The sequence below is a fragment of the Pelobates fuscus genome, chromosome 1 (genome assembly GCF_036172605.1).
Source record: "Pelobates fuscus isolate aPelFus1 chromosome 1, aPelFus1.pri, whole genome shotgun sequence".
NCBI classification, from domain to species: domain Eukaryota; kingdom Metazoa; phylum Chordata; class Amphibia; order Anura; family Pelobatidae; genus Pelobates; species Pelobates fuscus.
Genome location: NC_086317.1, coordinates 240,259,526 through 240,275,186, shown reverse-complemented (window position 1 = coordinate 240,275,186; position 15,661 = coordinate 240,259,526). Strand labels below are relative to the sequence as shown.

The 15,661-nt window shown below is 40.7% G+C and overlaps 1 protein-coding gene across 1 annotated transcript; it reads left to right on the top strand.

Moving 5' to 3' along the window:
• Window positions 1-10,300: 10,300 nt before the first annotated feature.
• On the top strand, window positions 10,301-15,355 carry LOC134592581 (antizyme inhibitor 2-like). Its single transcript, XM_063444530.1, has 11 exons — window positions 10,301-10,430; window positions 10,516-10,614; window positions 11,288-11,450; window positions 11,556-11,729; window positions 11,849-12,021; window positions 12,122-12,256; window positions 13,275-13,440; window positions 13,527-13,689; window positions 13,778-13,890; window positions 14,231-14,445; window positions 15,164-15,355. The coding sequence occupies exons 3-11, from the start codon at window positions 11,358-11,360 to the stop codon at window positions 15,300-15,302; spliced, it is 1,371 nt and encodes a 456-aa protein (XP_063300600.1). The 5' UTR covers window positions 10,301-10,430; window positions 10,516-10,614; window positions 11,288-11,357; the 3' UTR covers window positions 15,303-15,355.
• The last annotated feature ends 306 nt before the right edge of the window (window positions 15,356-15,661 follow it).

Here is a 15,661-nt window from a genome sequence, read left to right as displayed (position 1 = left end):
CGGAAAAGGAAAACCTGGGCCTACCCCGCATTGTCCCTGCCGGGCCTGGAGACGCTACTCACGCAGCAAGTGAGCAACAACTGCCCTCAAATCTTGCCCGACAGCCCAGTCCACATGCCAGCTATGGGCCGCCGCTCGCAGAAAATGACGGCGATGGAAAACAGGGATACCGGGACTATGTTCCAACGGCCAGCACAGCCCCAACCCGCTCTTACGGAGGCTTCGCGGTCTGTCGCTACCCCGTGGCCTAATGCCCCCACTCACCCAAACGAGCAAACAGGGGCTGAACAATCGGTAGCCACTCACCCGATGGCGCCCGCAGCTCCCACGGACTGCACACCGACGACCAGACATGACCTAAAGGTCCTATTGGCAGACTTTCACAAAATACTAGCGACCGAACTCGCTCCTATTAAAAACGACCTGAAGGCCATCACAGACCGGTACAGGCCTCGGAGAGAGACATTGCAGACGTCCAAACGCAGATGACTGAGCTCCAGAACACGGTGCAACAGGTCTGGTCCCATCAAAGAGCCATCACTGCACAAATCACGGCCATGGAAGACCGCCAACGCCGCACCAATATTAAAGTAAGGGGCATCCCGATGACAGTCACAGTAGACGAAAAACCCCACTATGTCAGACGATTGCTGACCTCCATCCTGTCCCATGCGGTGGCCAAAAAACTAAACATTGAAGGTACTTACCGTTTACCAGGGCCCACGGGGGCATCAAACACGGTGACGAGAGACGTCATTCTCCGATGTGCCACAACCCATGACAAAATACTAATAATGTCGGCAATTAAGGGATAAACACCCCTACACTTCAAAGAAGCCTCCCTGACATTCTATCAGGACCTTACAAAGGCAACCCTCCTGTGGCGTAAAATGCTCAATCCTGTGACTAGCCTACTTCGCTCGGCCAACATGAGCTACAGGTGGGGAATGAATGGATCCCTGACAGTGACCCGAAATGGCAGCTTACACACACTCACCTCGGTGGAAGACGCAACAACGTTCCTGACGGCCCTGGCCTGGAGCACTTGCCGGAAAACACACAAGCGAGAGCGCCCATCCCCACTTCCACTTGGGACCTGGCACATGCACCATCCTTCGTCCCGAGGTCGGCAACTGCGGGGGCGGCAGTACCAGGAACAAGCTCAAGGAACAACCCGACATGAAGTGCTAGCTACCAGACCGGAGACCCACTTGCCTGGCCTGCCGGCCCTAACCTCATGGGATTGTCTGTCCGGGACTTTACATATGGCTCTCTACCGATACTGTTTACCCTAATGTCATCCCTATCTTTCCCTTCCCCTTTTCTATAACTTACTTTTGCGATTTTGTACTTAATTCACACAAACACTTGGGCAATGCCAGCTACCAGGCACAACATCTAGGGTTAGGGACCCAGTAATGACAAATATCCTCACAAAAGGGATCGTTAATCTTCCACTACGCACAGAACCTGGGGCAACCCTGAACCTTCTCGCACACCTTCCCCCCCCCCCCCTAGGAGTAACCAAACACAATACATAGAGTGTGACTGGACACCCCACGACCACCAGACCTTAGTTCATCCCCAAGCGGGATACACAGCATTTCGGTCCGCACAACATGTATTTAACAAAGCTACACCACATGTCAGTACATGACCACAAGCTGACCACTCCAGCCTCAGGACCCTCTGATTACAACCTCAGCGTACTGAAACCTCACGCACTTGACAGCAAGTGTACACCACACCTGAACACCCCACACCATAAGGGCGACTCACCGGCTGTCAAGACTTACACAAACACTTTAAAAATAAAAAGGTGCGAGAATATAATGTGAATCTGCTTACACAATAACTACATACAACCCACTCTGTTGAATGATGTAACGTTTATGCCTTGCACTGGAAAAATAAAGATTTATTAAAAAAAAAAAAGGGGAAGGCAAAGGGCAGTATTACTAATTACCAATTAAAAATTGAAAACTATTAACTAATATAATAGACAAGCACATGCAAACATCATGGTGAAAGCATGTAACAAACCATGACTAGGTGGGTGTGTAGGGGTAATATTTCCTTAGAAGAGGGAGAACAAGAATGATCATGTGTAAAACTACGAATGTGATGTGGACATCCTTGCAATGTACAAGGCTGCTATCTTATCATAGACTCTTATGATTTAGCAAAACAGAGGTTAACACTTTCGACATTATTTGAGGTTATATTTTATTTCTTTATTTGTTTATAATGTAGAAACTGTGATTCTAAACAATTCCTTAGAAAGTCCTTTATTCACAGTTGTATATAAACTTGGTGGATGTAATTAATATTTAAGATTTGTTCAACAAATTATAACTGCATTATATAAATATTATATTTAAAGTTTAAAATAAAGTTTATTAGATGATTGTTGTTTATGGTCTGTTGTATTCATGTTTTTGTGGGAGGGGTGGACTTGATTTTATGGGTCATATGGTTAAGTAATCACTGAATCTAGGAATTAATGATGAAGGCTAGTCTTATCCCATAAATGTTTGACTGGTAAGGGTTACAGGTAAGATAATTAGTTTATAATACTGCATCCCACATACCGTGAGAAGAGTACCATAAACAGATAGCAGCCGTACTGTGGCTAGTACTGGTTTATACACAGCCTGATTTACCATTTAAACTGGGCTATGAGCAGTGTTGTCAAGGCTTCATCTCGGATTCCTCACACTTTTTTGTGTGCTGTAATTGGGTGCAATTGACGCAGCAACGGAGGAAGCCTGATGTGCAAAGTTTATAGATGCATTGATTTTTACACATTGCAGCAATTACAAGCTACTCTCAAACGCGAGACTTGAGTGCAGACTACTCTTTGTTACACCATAAACACTGTAATCATGGAAAAGTTGTTATAATGCTTAGATTGACTCTTTAACACTAGAAAGTAATTGATTGTTTTTTATAAATCAACTGTCATTGTCTATTTGTGCATGTTTTTAGTTTTCCCGTTAAATATACTGATCTATAGTAAGCTGACAATCAGTCTTCAAAGTGTTAGAAAATATTTTAGTTGATATGCTATTGTCATGGGTGGTAGAACATTTTGTATTATAACTTGCAACAATTGAAAGATACAATATGCTTAAAGAGGGGGGTGAGATTTACTTTAGGTGTAGCTGCATAAATAGAAGTATGAATCAGGAATAGTTGGACTGCTTAAGCTCCATTACTTTCACAAGAGCAGCCAGTGCACAGTATTAGAGTGATCAGAGGGGTATCAAACAATAGAACAATAATTGAATTATCCTTTATCTCAGTCCATTGAACAAGTTTTAAATTACAATAGCGTAATGAGCAGTCCATGAAACTAGGAGACAGGTTTGGCAACAAGATGACAAGTCAAGAGAAATATCAATAGTTTGAGTAAGGTGTAGGAACTTAGTAAAGCATAGTTAGCTAGAATAGCCACAATCTGATAGCTTAAAGGTGTTCACTGTTGTCCGTAGAGTCTGTGCAGAGGTGAACATGTAATCCTTTATACTTTCAGAGTGTTTGTGTTCCAAGTGGTCAGTCCATATGTTTGAGCAGAGGTACAATGCAGTGTATCAGAGGGAAGTTGTCAGGACCCCGCGGGCGGCTGCAAGGGGAGGCTGCGCTCCGCTCGCGGCACTCACCCTCCAACCGTCCGCAGTCCCCTCCTCCTCGTGCGCTCGGCGAGCGGCATCCCCCCAGCCTCAGATGCCGCCCGCGTCTTCCTCTGCATCCCCCAGTGGCAGCATGCATGATGCTGCACGCTGGGAGACCGCCCACTTTATTACACGCCTGGGTCAGCCACCTGACCCGGCGTTAAAGGCACAATTCCTCAATCACAGTGGGAGGTATAGATACCTCCCACGTGTGATTGTTAATTCTGATTGGAAATTATCCAATCAGAATTAACCTTCTGGTTTAAATACTTATCTTTCCTGTTCCTCCCTGCCCTGTTGTGGTCTTTGCTTGCTAGCATTGCTACTGAACTTGTGTTTCTGGTTACGTACTCTCTGGCTTGTTTATCTGACTTTGTGACTTTCTCCTACCCTTTGACCTCGGCTTGTTTCTCATTATTCTGTCTTCTGCTTCCCCTTACTCGGCTTGTCTCCTGACTATTCTTTGTGTGCTTAGCCCGGCCACTCTAAGGTCCGGTATAGCACCTTTTCTGTGTGTGTGTTAGCGTGTTTGGTTCCCCGAATCGTGACAGAAGTAGTCTGAGCAGGGGCATTGCTAGGGTCCGAAACACCTGTGGCTTTAGCCCAAGACAAAAAAACACAACTGGTGCCTCACAAATTCTACCTATTTACATCGGCAATAAATATGTATGTGTCTTGACACACTTGGATTCATGTGTAAGACAAATACCAACAGTTTGATATTTACAGACACGCACAGATACACATGACAAAATACACACACATTCACAGATGCATACAGAAACACATAGACAAACACATAAACAAACTCACACAAACATACACACAGAGAGGGTCACGAAAAACACGGATGTATAACAGCGCAGACAAACAGACTGGCTATACAGGCAAACAAAGAAATAGGCATACATAGACAGAGCTACAATAACACGAAAGAAGGTCCATGCACTCAGTGAGGTGAATTAAACATATTTTTTTTTAAACAAATTCTTTATTTTTAGCTGTGCATGAAAATACAAAAATGCCTGTAATGCAACGACAGCATATGCAAGCTCAACCACAAAATGTATTGTTGAATTTCAAACATGGCATTATAAAAGTCCTTATTTGATTTGCTGGAATCATGTGACTTGGCCTTGGGGCCAATCCCAGGCTTAGAGCACTTTGTATTTTGGATTATTTGTTTTGAGGAGTTTTATCCCTTTGGTAGTACAGTCTTCTTCACTGGAAATGTATAGACATGAAAAAGATATACACAGTGAGGCACACACACAGTTTACACTGACACAGACACAGACACACATCTGCACAGACATACATACTGTAGATTGCACACCTACATACACAGAGCTACACTGGCACAGACACAGAAATACAGAAACAAGCACACACACAGATAAAGCATACATAGATAGGCACATGCAAGCTACACAGACATAGGGAAACACACACACACTATAAAAATATGCTTATTCCACCACCAGTACCTGTGCTCTATACAAGGAGATGATGAGCTGCATTTGATTCACTTTTGCAGGCCTGGTGGCTGCAGGCCACTACCTCATTAGCATGTAAAAAGAGAGGGAGAGAGGAGGCAGAAATCCACTAGCCCTGCTCTTCTAGCCCTCAAATGTACTACTATTCCCATGCTGCACTCTTTCCCAGTCTCTCACTTAAGCCGGGAGAGGAAGCAGCACAGTGAAAGAGATGGTGTAACATGGCTAGTGTCTTTTTACCCATGTCTTTATTTTAACTCTGCTTCTACCACTACAAGCTAGAGTTCAACAAGGAGACCAAAAGGGAGAGGAACATGGGAGGAAGTGATTCAGGAGTCTTCTTTGGCCCGTAGTTAAAAGACAACATTTGGGGCTATATCATCCAGCGTCCTAGCATCACCCCTAAGTCAGAGAAAGAGAGACAACAGCTGATAACTTACAGGTTTTTACTCTAGACTGGAGTGTCCGAGCTGAAGTTTTAGTGAGAGAGTAATCCTTTGTACTTTCACACAGTTCATGTACCGATTGGTCAGTCTGTAGGTTTGCACAAAGGTACAATATGATATAACAGAGAAAGTAGTCAGTTGGAGAACAGAGGTCTGGGAGCCATTGGATAATCAGAGGTATTGACAGTTAATTGTCGCAAAATGGAGCTCAGACTGCAAGAGGAGATATACACACAATCACAACTAGCTTGCATGAAACTCAATAAACAACCACTGATTCTTCTGGTTTATATTGGGAATAAGAATGCTGGAATCGATTAACCCTTTCAGATGAGCATTTCCTTAAAGTTTCCTCCTGGACAAATGGAGATGACTGCTGCCCATAATGGGGGCTGGAGTTAAGTGGCAACAATGTTGCAAATATTAGAGGAGTTAAAAAGATTTCACATCTGTAGTACCATCCATTGCTTTATGTGAGGGCTATTCACCATCTATAAGGGTTGTATACCACTGACCTAGAATGGAGTGATTGTCAAAACTGAAAAATTAAATACATGTCATAATTGATAATGGATTCTATGGATTGTTATTATTGATCCACTGCTGGGTGTTGTCATATTAGCCTTACTTTAAGTCTCTGATACAATTGAATTGGCAATTTGAAATTCACTATAATTTTAGGCTAAAAATTGCTAGAAAATTGTTATAAAAATTGTTAATGTTAGTCCGTTTTAGTGGGCGTTCCTATCAGTCCGTTTTAGTGGGCGTTCCCACCGGACTGGGGAATGGAGTTTGCGCATGCGTTGAGTTGCGCGTGCTCATTTGTGATTTTCCTATGTTGTCCACCTCTTAACTCCGTTTCCTATATAGGAGTTTATCTTATTGCACATGCGCCGTGGTGCGCATGCGCACCAATGATTACTGTGCAGGCTCGGTCACATGACCAACGTCATTGGGCGTGTCCTGTACGTCAGACGCGGTCATGTGATTGGTATCTTGCATTCAAACCGGATAGGTATTAACTTCGATTTATTTATTGAAATTACCTAGCCCCATTGTATGTCATTAAAAAAGATTGTCTCACTAATTAAATAATTTAAGATTTATTTATTGAAATTACCTAGCCCCATTGTATGTCATTAAAAAAGATTGTCTCACTAATTAAATAATTTAAGAATTTAGTATTCTATTGGTTGGACTATCCTGTGAAGTGTGACACTCCTAGTATGTGGAACAATGATTGGAGAGATATGATTATGTTTGACAACTGTTTAACTATTATTGATTGATTGTATAATTGATTGATCATAGTAATTCACATGTTGTACCACTTGTTAATTATTTTATGCGCCTATATATTGTTTGTAAAGAGATGTGTTCAGTAGCTTGACAAAGGCCCTAAGGGGTCGAAAAGTTGTGTGGTTCTTGGGTCCAATAAAATTGCCTATCGTTTGGAATAATTTGGAATGCCTGGATTACTTTCTACAATTATACTTTATACATGGTCTCTTTGGTACTGGGACTGATCCAGCAGCACCCTTAGATTCCAAAGCGAAGGGTTGAGTGCAGTTCCACTATATACCAATGTTATAATTTATTGGCATGTGTTGGAATGGGTTCAAACTCTTTGCAAGATAAACAACTGGAAATGATTGTCTATGACAGGGATAGGCAACCTTCGGCTCTCCAGATGTTGTGGACTACATCCCCCATAATGCTGTTACACACATAATGCTGGCAAAGCATCATGGGAGGTGTAGTCCAAAACATCTGCAGAGCCGAAAGTTGCCTATCCCTGGTCTATGAGAAGGGTAACATTCTTATTACAACTGAACATATCAGATTAAATAGAACTACGTTTTCCCCGTTGATTACACAACCAACATCCTGCATAGGTATGAAAGGTTAATGATAACATCACTAATTGACAAGATGTCTATTTGTGCTTTATTTGATTAAATTAGAATTGTTTAGCACTGTTTCCAGGACTTTTGTGAGTTTACCGTTCTGTTTAATATGTTTACAAGCCCTGTGAGTCACCTCACAGTCTCTAATGTGACTCTTTGTTGTGGAGTCAGTTAATACCAGAAATAACCTACAGCTACATGATTCTTTGTGTGGGTCTGTAAAATTAGAGGGTTGGATTTCAAAAGGAAATGCTATTGTCTAAGCATTGTATTGACACAAACCTGAATCAATGTAACTAGCTACAGCCAGTTTGTTTTGAGGATGTCACAATGAAACCGCTGTTGCAAGTCAACAAAACATCCTTATGACTTAACATTAATTTCCACAGACCAGAAATAGTGATAGAAGTTTGATCTTTTTTTTTTTTTTTTTTTTTTTTTTTTTTTACTAATATGATGTGAATGAACATTGTAAATAACTGCAAATGTGCATAAAGTACCACCATGATCTGAAACTTGTCTAAAGTACTGACTCAGTCTAAGAGCTCAAATAGTGAGGGATATCCAATGTGAATAAGTGTTTTTACAGTTTTTTTGTCCACCTGAAACTGTAGCAGTCTTATCTGACAAATGAAAGGGCTGCTCTGAGCAACTAAACGACTGCACCTTATTATTGTTGCAATTGTTTTTTTTTGGGGGGGGGGGAGAGGGAGGAGTATATATTATATAGGTGCTTCTGTCTGCTTTTGTGTTCAATTATTCAGGAGTAATTTTACAAAATACATGGCTCTCTAAAGTGTGCAAAAATGAACCCCCTCCATCACATTGATAATGCGGATCTCCCCCTCTAACCTCAAAGCATTTATAGAGTGCCAACTCATTGGGCTGCGCTTTACAAAGATAGAATCAAAGAAGCTTACAATCTATGAGGATTTTGAGGTAGGCAGGTATATATATCGTTAGGTGTTAGGTGCCTACCCTGCAAGAAAAATTTGGGGAGTTGGGGATTTTTTCAATTCCTTGAATAGCCCAGGTAATATTATAACTGATTAAACAAACCAAAAATGTATTCCATTAAGTTTATCTCTTTCCTCTCTAGAGTCCTCAGATTTGCAGAAAAGTGGACAAATTGAAACAATAACTGCTTTCCTGTGAATGACTATTAAAGTAATACACTGAAAATCCTCATTACATTTAATTTTCAAGTCTAGGTTATTGTATTACATGTGTGTCAAGCTCTGTTGATAATAATAATAATAATAATAATGTGTACAGAAAAATAATAAACATATTTTTAACAGTTGCCTTATTTATAGATACATTCAACTAAACACATCTCACTCCCAAAAAATATTTTATTTTTCAGCTGATATCAGTAAATGACCTTGTATTTAATTAATTCACAGTAGGGTGGCAATTTCCCATGAAAGAGCTTTGTGTTGACCTTGTAAATAGTTGAATAAAATTATCCCATAATTTTGCTTTTGTAAGCATGCTTGGCTTGTGTTGCACACAAATCAAAATTCCCATTAGTCAAATCAATTTTGTTGACTATTTGTAACTTTGTAAAGATCGTTGTACTTGTGCCAACGGACATGGGCGGCTGCAATCAAAATATGATCAACTATATTATTCTAAACTGGATTTATAAGTGTAATAAATGTTACAATGAAACAGCTCAGGAATTGAAATTACTATGACAGATTAAACTCTGTTCAGGTGTAAGTTTGTTTATATCAAATACTGCTTGTTTACACATGAAAGGTGAGTCAGTGCCAGGGACTGCATGGTACCATAACAACATTTTGATGAAGTTGTCATGGTGCCCAGAGTGTTCCTTTAATTTTTCTTCTTTGTCTTTTCAACTATCCCCAGTCCCAGTTCTATCTGGAAAAAAAACAAGTACTGCAGGAATTATTTCATACTGATCAGCCCAATAAGTTTGGTTAATTGTGCGCTCTCCACTGAGAAGGAATGGTTATAGTGCCTACAGTGTTCCTTCAATCATGGAACTGTGCTGCTCCATCTTTACTCCCTATCAATCATTATTACATTCTGCTTTTATTGTCATTAAATATAACGGAAGAGGAGAAGCAGAAATATTGGATACTTACAAAAGTGTTTAATGTTCTGCAAAGTGGAAACCAGTGGAATCAGCACGCACATTCTATAAGTAATTCCTCCATTGTTACCATTTTGCACCACTTTTCAGGGCACGATCCAGTGTTTATTTCAACGCCTCCAAAGCAATGTTTTCTCTGACCGTGCCTAGACTCAACTGGATTGGGAGACCAGTTGCTAACAAGGTAAAGCAGAATGGTCAGGATAGTGATATTACATTTTAAGTCCAAAATAGTCAAACTGAAAATTGACTATAGAAGTTTCCCGGCTTAAACTGGAAATTCTCTTTAAATTCGTTTTTTTTATTCCCAGGAATTCTCACTTTAATGAATAACCTATCAATAAATATTCAATATATTCTCAGTGTACAGCACAAAGGGTGCATCAGGTGAAGAAAGGATAACTCAGGGTATAGGTGGTTTCCACTATTGTAAATTCCAGAAAACTGATGAGTTCCATTTGAAACTAGAAATGATTTTATTCTGCATTCAGGGTGGAGTAGCTCTGAAGCTCTGAAAGCGACATCATTACTGAGAGCCCATGCAGTCAAGTGCTGTGCAGCCCAGCCCGGTGGGCGTGGCCAGTCGGTAAACAGTCTTGCCTAGAGGGTTACTGCGTTGTCTGAAAACAGTCTGACGTCACGGCTGATGGGCGGGGTCTGGCTGTGGCAGTATAAGGCATGTCGCAGTCAGTGGTGGCAGTATTCACAGAGCGAGGCTGCTGCAGGACGGATGGCGAGCGCTTCATTCACACCCATGGGCAGCGGATTTGTAAATGCTTTTTAAGGTGAGTGCCAGCCATGGTCCGCGGTCACGGCAGCCTATCTCGCCCTCCCCGGTACCCGCTCTAATTCTCTATTTTACCCCCACAGGAATCCAGAGGCGCCAGCAGCGGCGGCCACCTAACCCGCTCGGGGTGCTGCAAATTCTCCGAGTTTACCGCAGAGCCCCCCTGGCTGCTCTGACCGCAGGTAAGCTCTGTGCCACACACTGCGGGCACCACACCACACAGGGCACATCACAGGGCACATTACAGTGCGGCACGTAGGGGGGGGGGGGGGAGACCAGGGCTGACTGCCAGGGAAAACATGGGGGACACTGTTATATATATCATCACTGTTAAATATATCATCAACCTATCGGCATTTCTCCCATCCCCCAAACCATACACCTATAGCTCGTTAGCCGGGCTCTGTTAGTCTGTCCTGGCTCGCTGTGGTTGGAGAAGTCCTTGTTTTCTGCCTTTAGTGAGGGCAAGGGGTGAAGGTGATGGGTCTGTGTCTCTGGTGTTTGAGAGTGATGGGAAGCAGGAGGCAGTACCATGGACAGCGCACTTCTTTGCCTGTCCCAGTCTGGCATGTCCTCTGGCACCGTGGATCCCTGGGATAAGTTGTTAACCTGGCACTTGCTCCCTTCTCTTGGAGAGGAGGATGGATATGGGTCTGTGCTGCCCAGTTTCTAATGCTAATGTTAGTAAAGATTTATAGGGAAAATAAATGCTCAGAATGCCACGTTTGACTATGGAGATATTTGATTTTTGCCATCCTAAATCTGGTTCTTATTTTGGGGAAACTGAGTATAACAATTGAATGGTAATTTACCTGTGTTATATAGTAACTTTGTTTTCCCCCTCCTTCCTTACAGCTTGTTGCATACTTAGAAACTTTAATCTGAGGTACCCTTAGCAGGAGCCTATAAAATCATTGCAATAACAATGTATATCCAGGAGTCTGAGTTTACCATGATGGAGGAAGGCTTTGTTGCCAGGGATCTGATGGAGGAAATTATTAACGATGTCTCTCAGACTGTAAGTATCCTTTGCACTTTCTTGCCTGTGATAGGGTTCAGAACTGAATTTATTTGTTCTGTATGCCTCCTATTCCGATGTTTACTGTGCTGTGTTTTACCTTAGGATGATAGAGATGCGTTTTTTGTTGCTGACCTGGGAGATGTGGTGAAGAAACACTTGCGCTTTCTGAAAGCTTTGCCACGTGTGAAGCCGTTCTATGCCGTGAAGTGTAACAGCAGCAGAGGTGTGGTGCAGATACTTGCTGAGATGGGAGCTGGATTTGATTGTGCCAGCAAGGTAACGATGCATTGTTTACAATGACATTTTGATAAGCGGAAATCCTTAGCATGTATAAATGTAGTGTACATGTGGGTTTTTGTTGCCTAAATAAAAGTAGCCTTGCCTCTTGATTGCAGACAGAGATTGAACTAGTCCAGGGAATTGGAGTGAAGTCGGAACATATCATTTATGCAAACCCTTGCAAGCAAATCTCCCAGATAAAGTATGCAGCCAAGAGTGGGGTCAACAAGATGACCTTTGATAATGAAGTGGAGCTGTCCAAAATTTCAAGGAACCACCCGAATGCCAAGTAAGCATTTATTTGGTCATACTTTTGAAAATGCATGTGGCTTTAATGTTGCTAAATTTCCAGTAATTAGGTAAACTAACAGTAATTTATTTACCTACAGAATGGTTCTGCGCATAGCCACAGATGACTCAAAGTCTTCTGGCCGTCTGAGTGTTAAGTTTGGGGCACCTTTAAAAGCATGCAGACACCTCCTTGAAATGGCTAAAAATCTCAACGTAGAGGTCATTGGTGTAAGGTGAGTGTTATATGCATTGTATAATACAATTGGTTCCATGACATTAAAGGCTTCCTCAAATACATTTAATAAATATAAACAGGCTGTATTTTTTCATACCAGAATTGTGTATTTATATGGTGATTTCACATCCTCAAAGAGACTTACTGTGCAGAAGCAATATGTAAAGATTATCAGAAAATATTAAGCTCGAATATAGTTGGTACCAGAATGGAAGACTCAAATACAATCTTAGGCTGTTAAACAAATTTCTATGCTCAGTTATTATTTGCAAATGATTGTGTGTTTTCTAACTAACCTTTTCTAACGAACAATAATAGCTCAGTAGTCTTCTAACCATTTAAAACATGTTTCCTTACAATTTGCATGATGGACGTTTTATGCACTAAACTGGAAGCTCTGATTAGGGAATTGCAATAACAATGTATATCCAGGAGTCTGAGTTTACCATGGTGGAGGAAGGCTTTGTTGCCAGGGAGTTTTAAACCAAAGTATTCAATCTGAAGAAAACAAAAATAACTCTGCTAATGCTCAATCATTGCCATGATGGTTTAAAGCTTACACTTCTCTACAAATGTTTTGGTGTATAAACCTTAGCCTCCATACTGTTCTGAAAATATAGTTAACAGTTTGTCTAATCACGCTGAAGAGCCTTGTCTTTTCCACATACTATGCACTGCAGTTGTCTTCAGTCATACAAAGGGCAGCTATCATAAACTAGTGTTTTGAGTTTCAGGTGAAAGACAAAGGGCTTTATTTAGTGAGCCTAGAATTGACCAAGGTAGTACACATTTTAAGTCAAAATAGTTAAATTGGATAACATCATCAAGTTGGCTATTTTGACTCAAAATGTGAAATTTCTTAAATTTATGTTTTAGTGAATAAACCTCTATCTTTACACACAACATGTCATTTTCTATTGGTTAATATATGTATTTCTTACATTTAAAATTCCTAATGTGTCTGGTTGTGGTCTTATCTTAATCTTCCATCCTTTTTTTTAATTTTTTTTGTACAGTTTTCATGTGGGTACTGGATGCAGTGATCCTCAGGTATATGCTCAGTCCATCGCCGATGCCCGCTTGGTCTTTGAAATGGCATCTGAATTTGGGCACAAAATGAGCCTACTTGATATTGGAGGGGGTTTTCCTGGTACAGAGGACTCTAAAATCAGATTTCAAGAGGTAAGTTACTTCTAGTCTCAGATTAGACACTGTAGCATGTTTTGATGGCATATTGTAGACTAATAATAACTTCTCACTTTACTTAGATTGCAGATTTAATAAATCCAGCATTGGACCTGTATTTCCCAGAAAGCTCTGCCGTGGACATAATTGCTGAGCCAGGGAGGTATTATGTGGAATCTGCATTCTCCCTGGCTGTTAACATCATTGCCAAGAAAGAAGTACAGATGGAAACATCTGGATCAGATGGTATGTTTGTTCTTATATAATGAGATTATCTAAATGATCTTTTCCAAGTTGTATATATTCTTTTTATGATTTTTATTTTCCTATTTAGGTGACGAAATTGGCCTCAACAAAAACATAATGTATTATGTTAATGATGGAGTCTATGGATCCTTTAATTGCATCTTCTTTGACCATGCACACCCGAAACCCATACTTCATAAGGTACAGTTTTCATTCAGTTTCTTTTGTGCTTAATGGAAAGGCAACTATGACCTATTGGCAGAATGACTATACTGTGATCCATCCTGTGTACAGCAGACTGCCTGTGAAGTTTGCCTGTACCTTACATTATAAACGTGTCTGCAAAGATGGCTACAATCCTGTAAAGTAAATACTGGTATGCTACATAATATTTCATGCCAAAATATGGTACAAATGACTAGATCATTGTTCAGTTAAAATGAGAACTAGTACTCTTTCATATCCTTGTTCTGCATTGTGTTTTATGTTGCATAGCAACATACTGTTGCTGATCCCCATACTTTGTGTGTTCTTTTCACAGAAGCCTTCCCCAGATCAGCCCATCTACAGCAGTAGCCTTTGGGGACCAACCTGTGATGGTTTGGATAAGATCGCTGAACATCTCAACCTGCCTGAACTGTATGTTGGGGATTGGCTTTTATTTAATAACATGGGAGCCTATACAGTGGCGGCATCTTCCACTTTCAATGGCTTTCAGCAAACCCAGATCCACTATGCCATGCCAAGGGGGGCCTGGTAAGACTTTGCATTTTTTTTTTATATGTAATCATAAAGTAATTTGTTACATTGTCATGTAGAAATAGTAGGGTGTTAGAAGCCAAGAATACGAATACAATTTAATGCATTAAAATCCTGAACCACCCATCTAATGCTATGTTGATATTGCAATGAATGGAGTTAAAAGGTTGAAAAAGTCCCTGGCGAGACTTCGCCTCCACAACACAGTGGCATTCCCCCCCCCCCCCCCCCCACCCTTCCATTATTTGCCTAATTTTTCTTCCCCCTCCCTTCTACCCTTTTCTACTTCTGGGTCTCAATCATAATTTTAAGTGTTTGATGTAATTATTATTATGATATTTATATAGCGCCATCAAATTCCGCAGCGCTTTACAATGTTAACACATGAGACAGATGCTCAGAAACACTTGGCAATACTTTGTATGGGACTGTCTCTGAAATAAAGAATTGAAAAAAAAAATTGGAGACGTCATGCCGTACAGTCAAAGCACATGTTAAAGGGACACTTCCTTAACCCCTTAAGGACCAAACTTCTGGAATAAAAGTCCTTAATGTCATGTGTCCTTAAGGGGTTAAGCACCCCAACTTTTTAATTTGTCTTAGTGTAGCTTTCAATAGAAATCGGCACATTTATAAGTTACCCTTTTTATATTTGGGCTGTGGAATGTCTCTTATGAAGTATAGCTTATTTTGTATTTTGTTTTGTCTCTCACAGGGCAGCTGTACAGCTGTTGAAGAGAGGATTCCAGCAGCTTGAAGGGAAAGAGACTGTCTGTACACCTATGTCCTGCGGATGGGAAATCTCAGACTCCCTGTGTTTTCTCCATACCTTTACTCCTACTGGCATAATTTGAATTCCTTTGCTAATGGGACTTTCCTTTTTTGTACTCTAACATTTGGCATGTTGCCAATGAATTTTTTTTTTTTTTTTTTTTAGTTTCCATTGGTTTTTAAGTATGCAACATTAAACATGTTACTTTCCTGTGCATATATCTGTGTTTGATGTGATTTAGAGAGGGTGGGGAAAACTATTCCTGCTCATCTTCAGCAGGTAATCTATTTATAATAAATATTTATTTTTTTATTTGACTATTTTATTAGGAATCTGTCTTGTGGGGCCTGCAATCACAATCGACCTGGTTTTAATAAACTGTGACATGCACATAACCAGTCTTTGCGCTGTAAGCTTGACATCTAACATATTCTATTATGT

Coding starts and splice junctions, on each gene's coding strand:
- LOC134592581 (XM_063444530.1), top strand. CDS start 11,358: ATGTATATCCAGGAGTCTGAGTTTACCATGATGGAGGAAGGCTTTGTT. Junction 11,451..11,555: donor TTAACGATGTCTCTCAGACT/GTAAGTATCCTT, acceptor GTTTTACCTTAG/GATGATAGAGATGCGTTTTT. Junction 11,730..11,848: donor GATTTGATTGTGCCAGCAAG/GTAACGATGCAT, acceptor TCTTGATTGCAG/ACAGAGATTGAACTAGTCCA.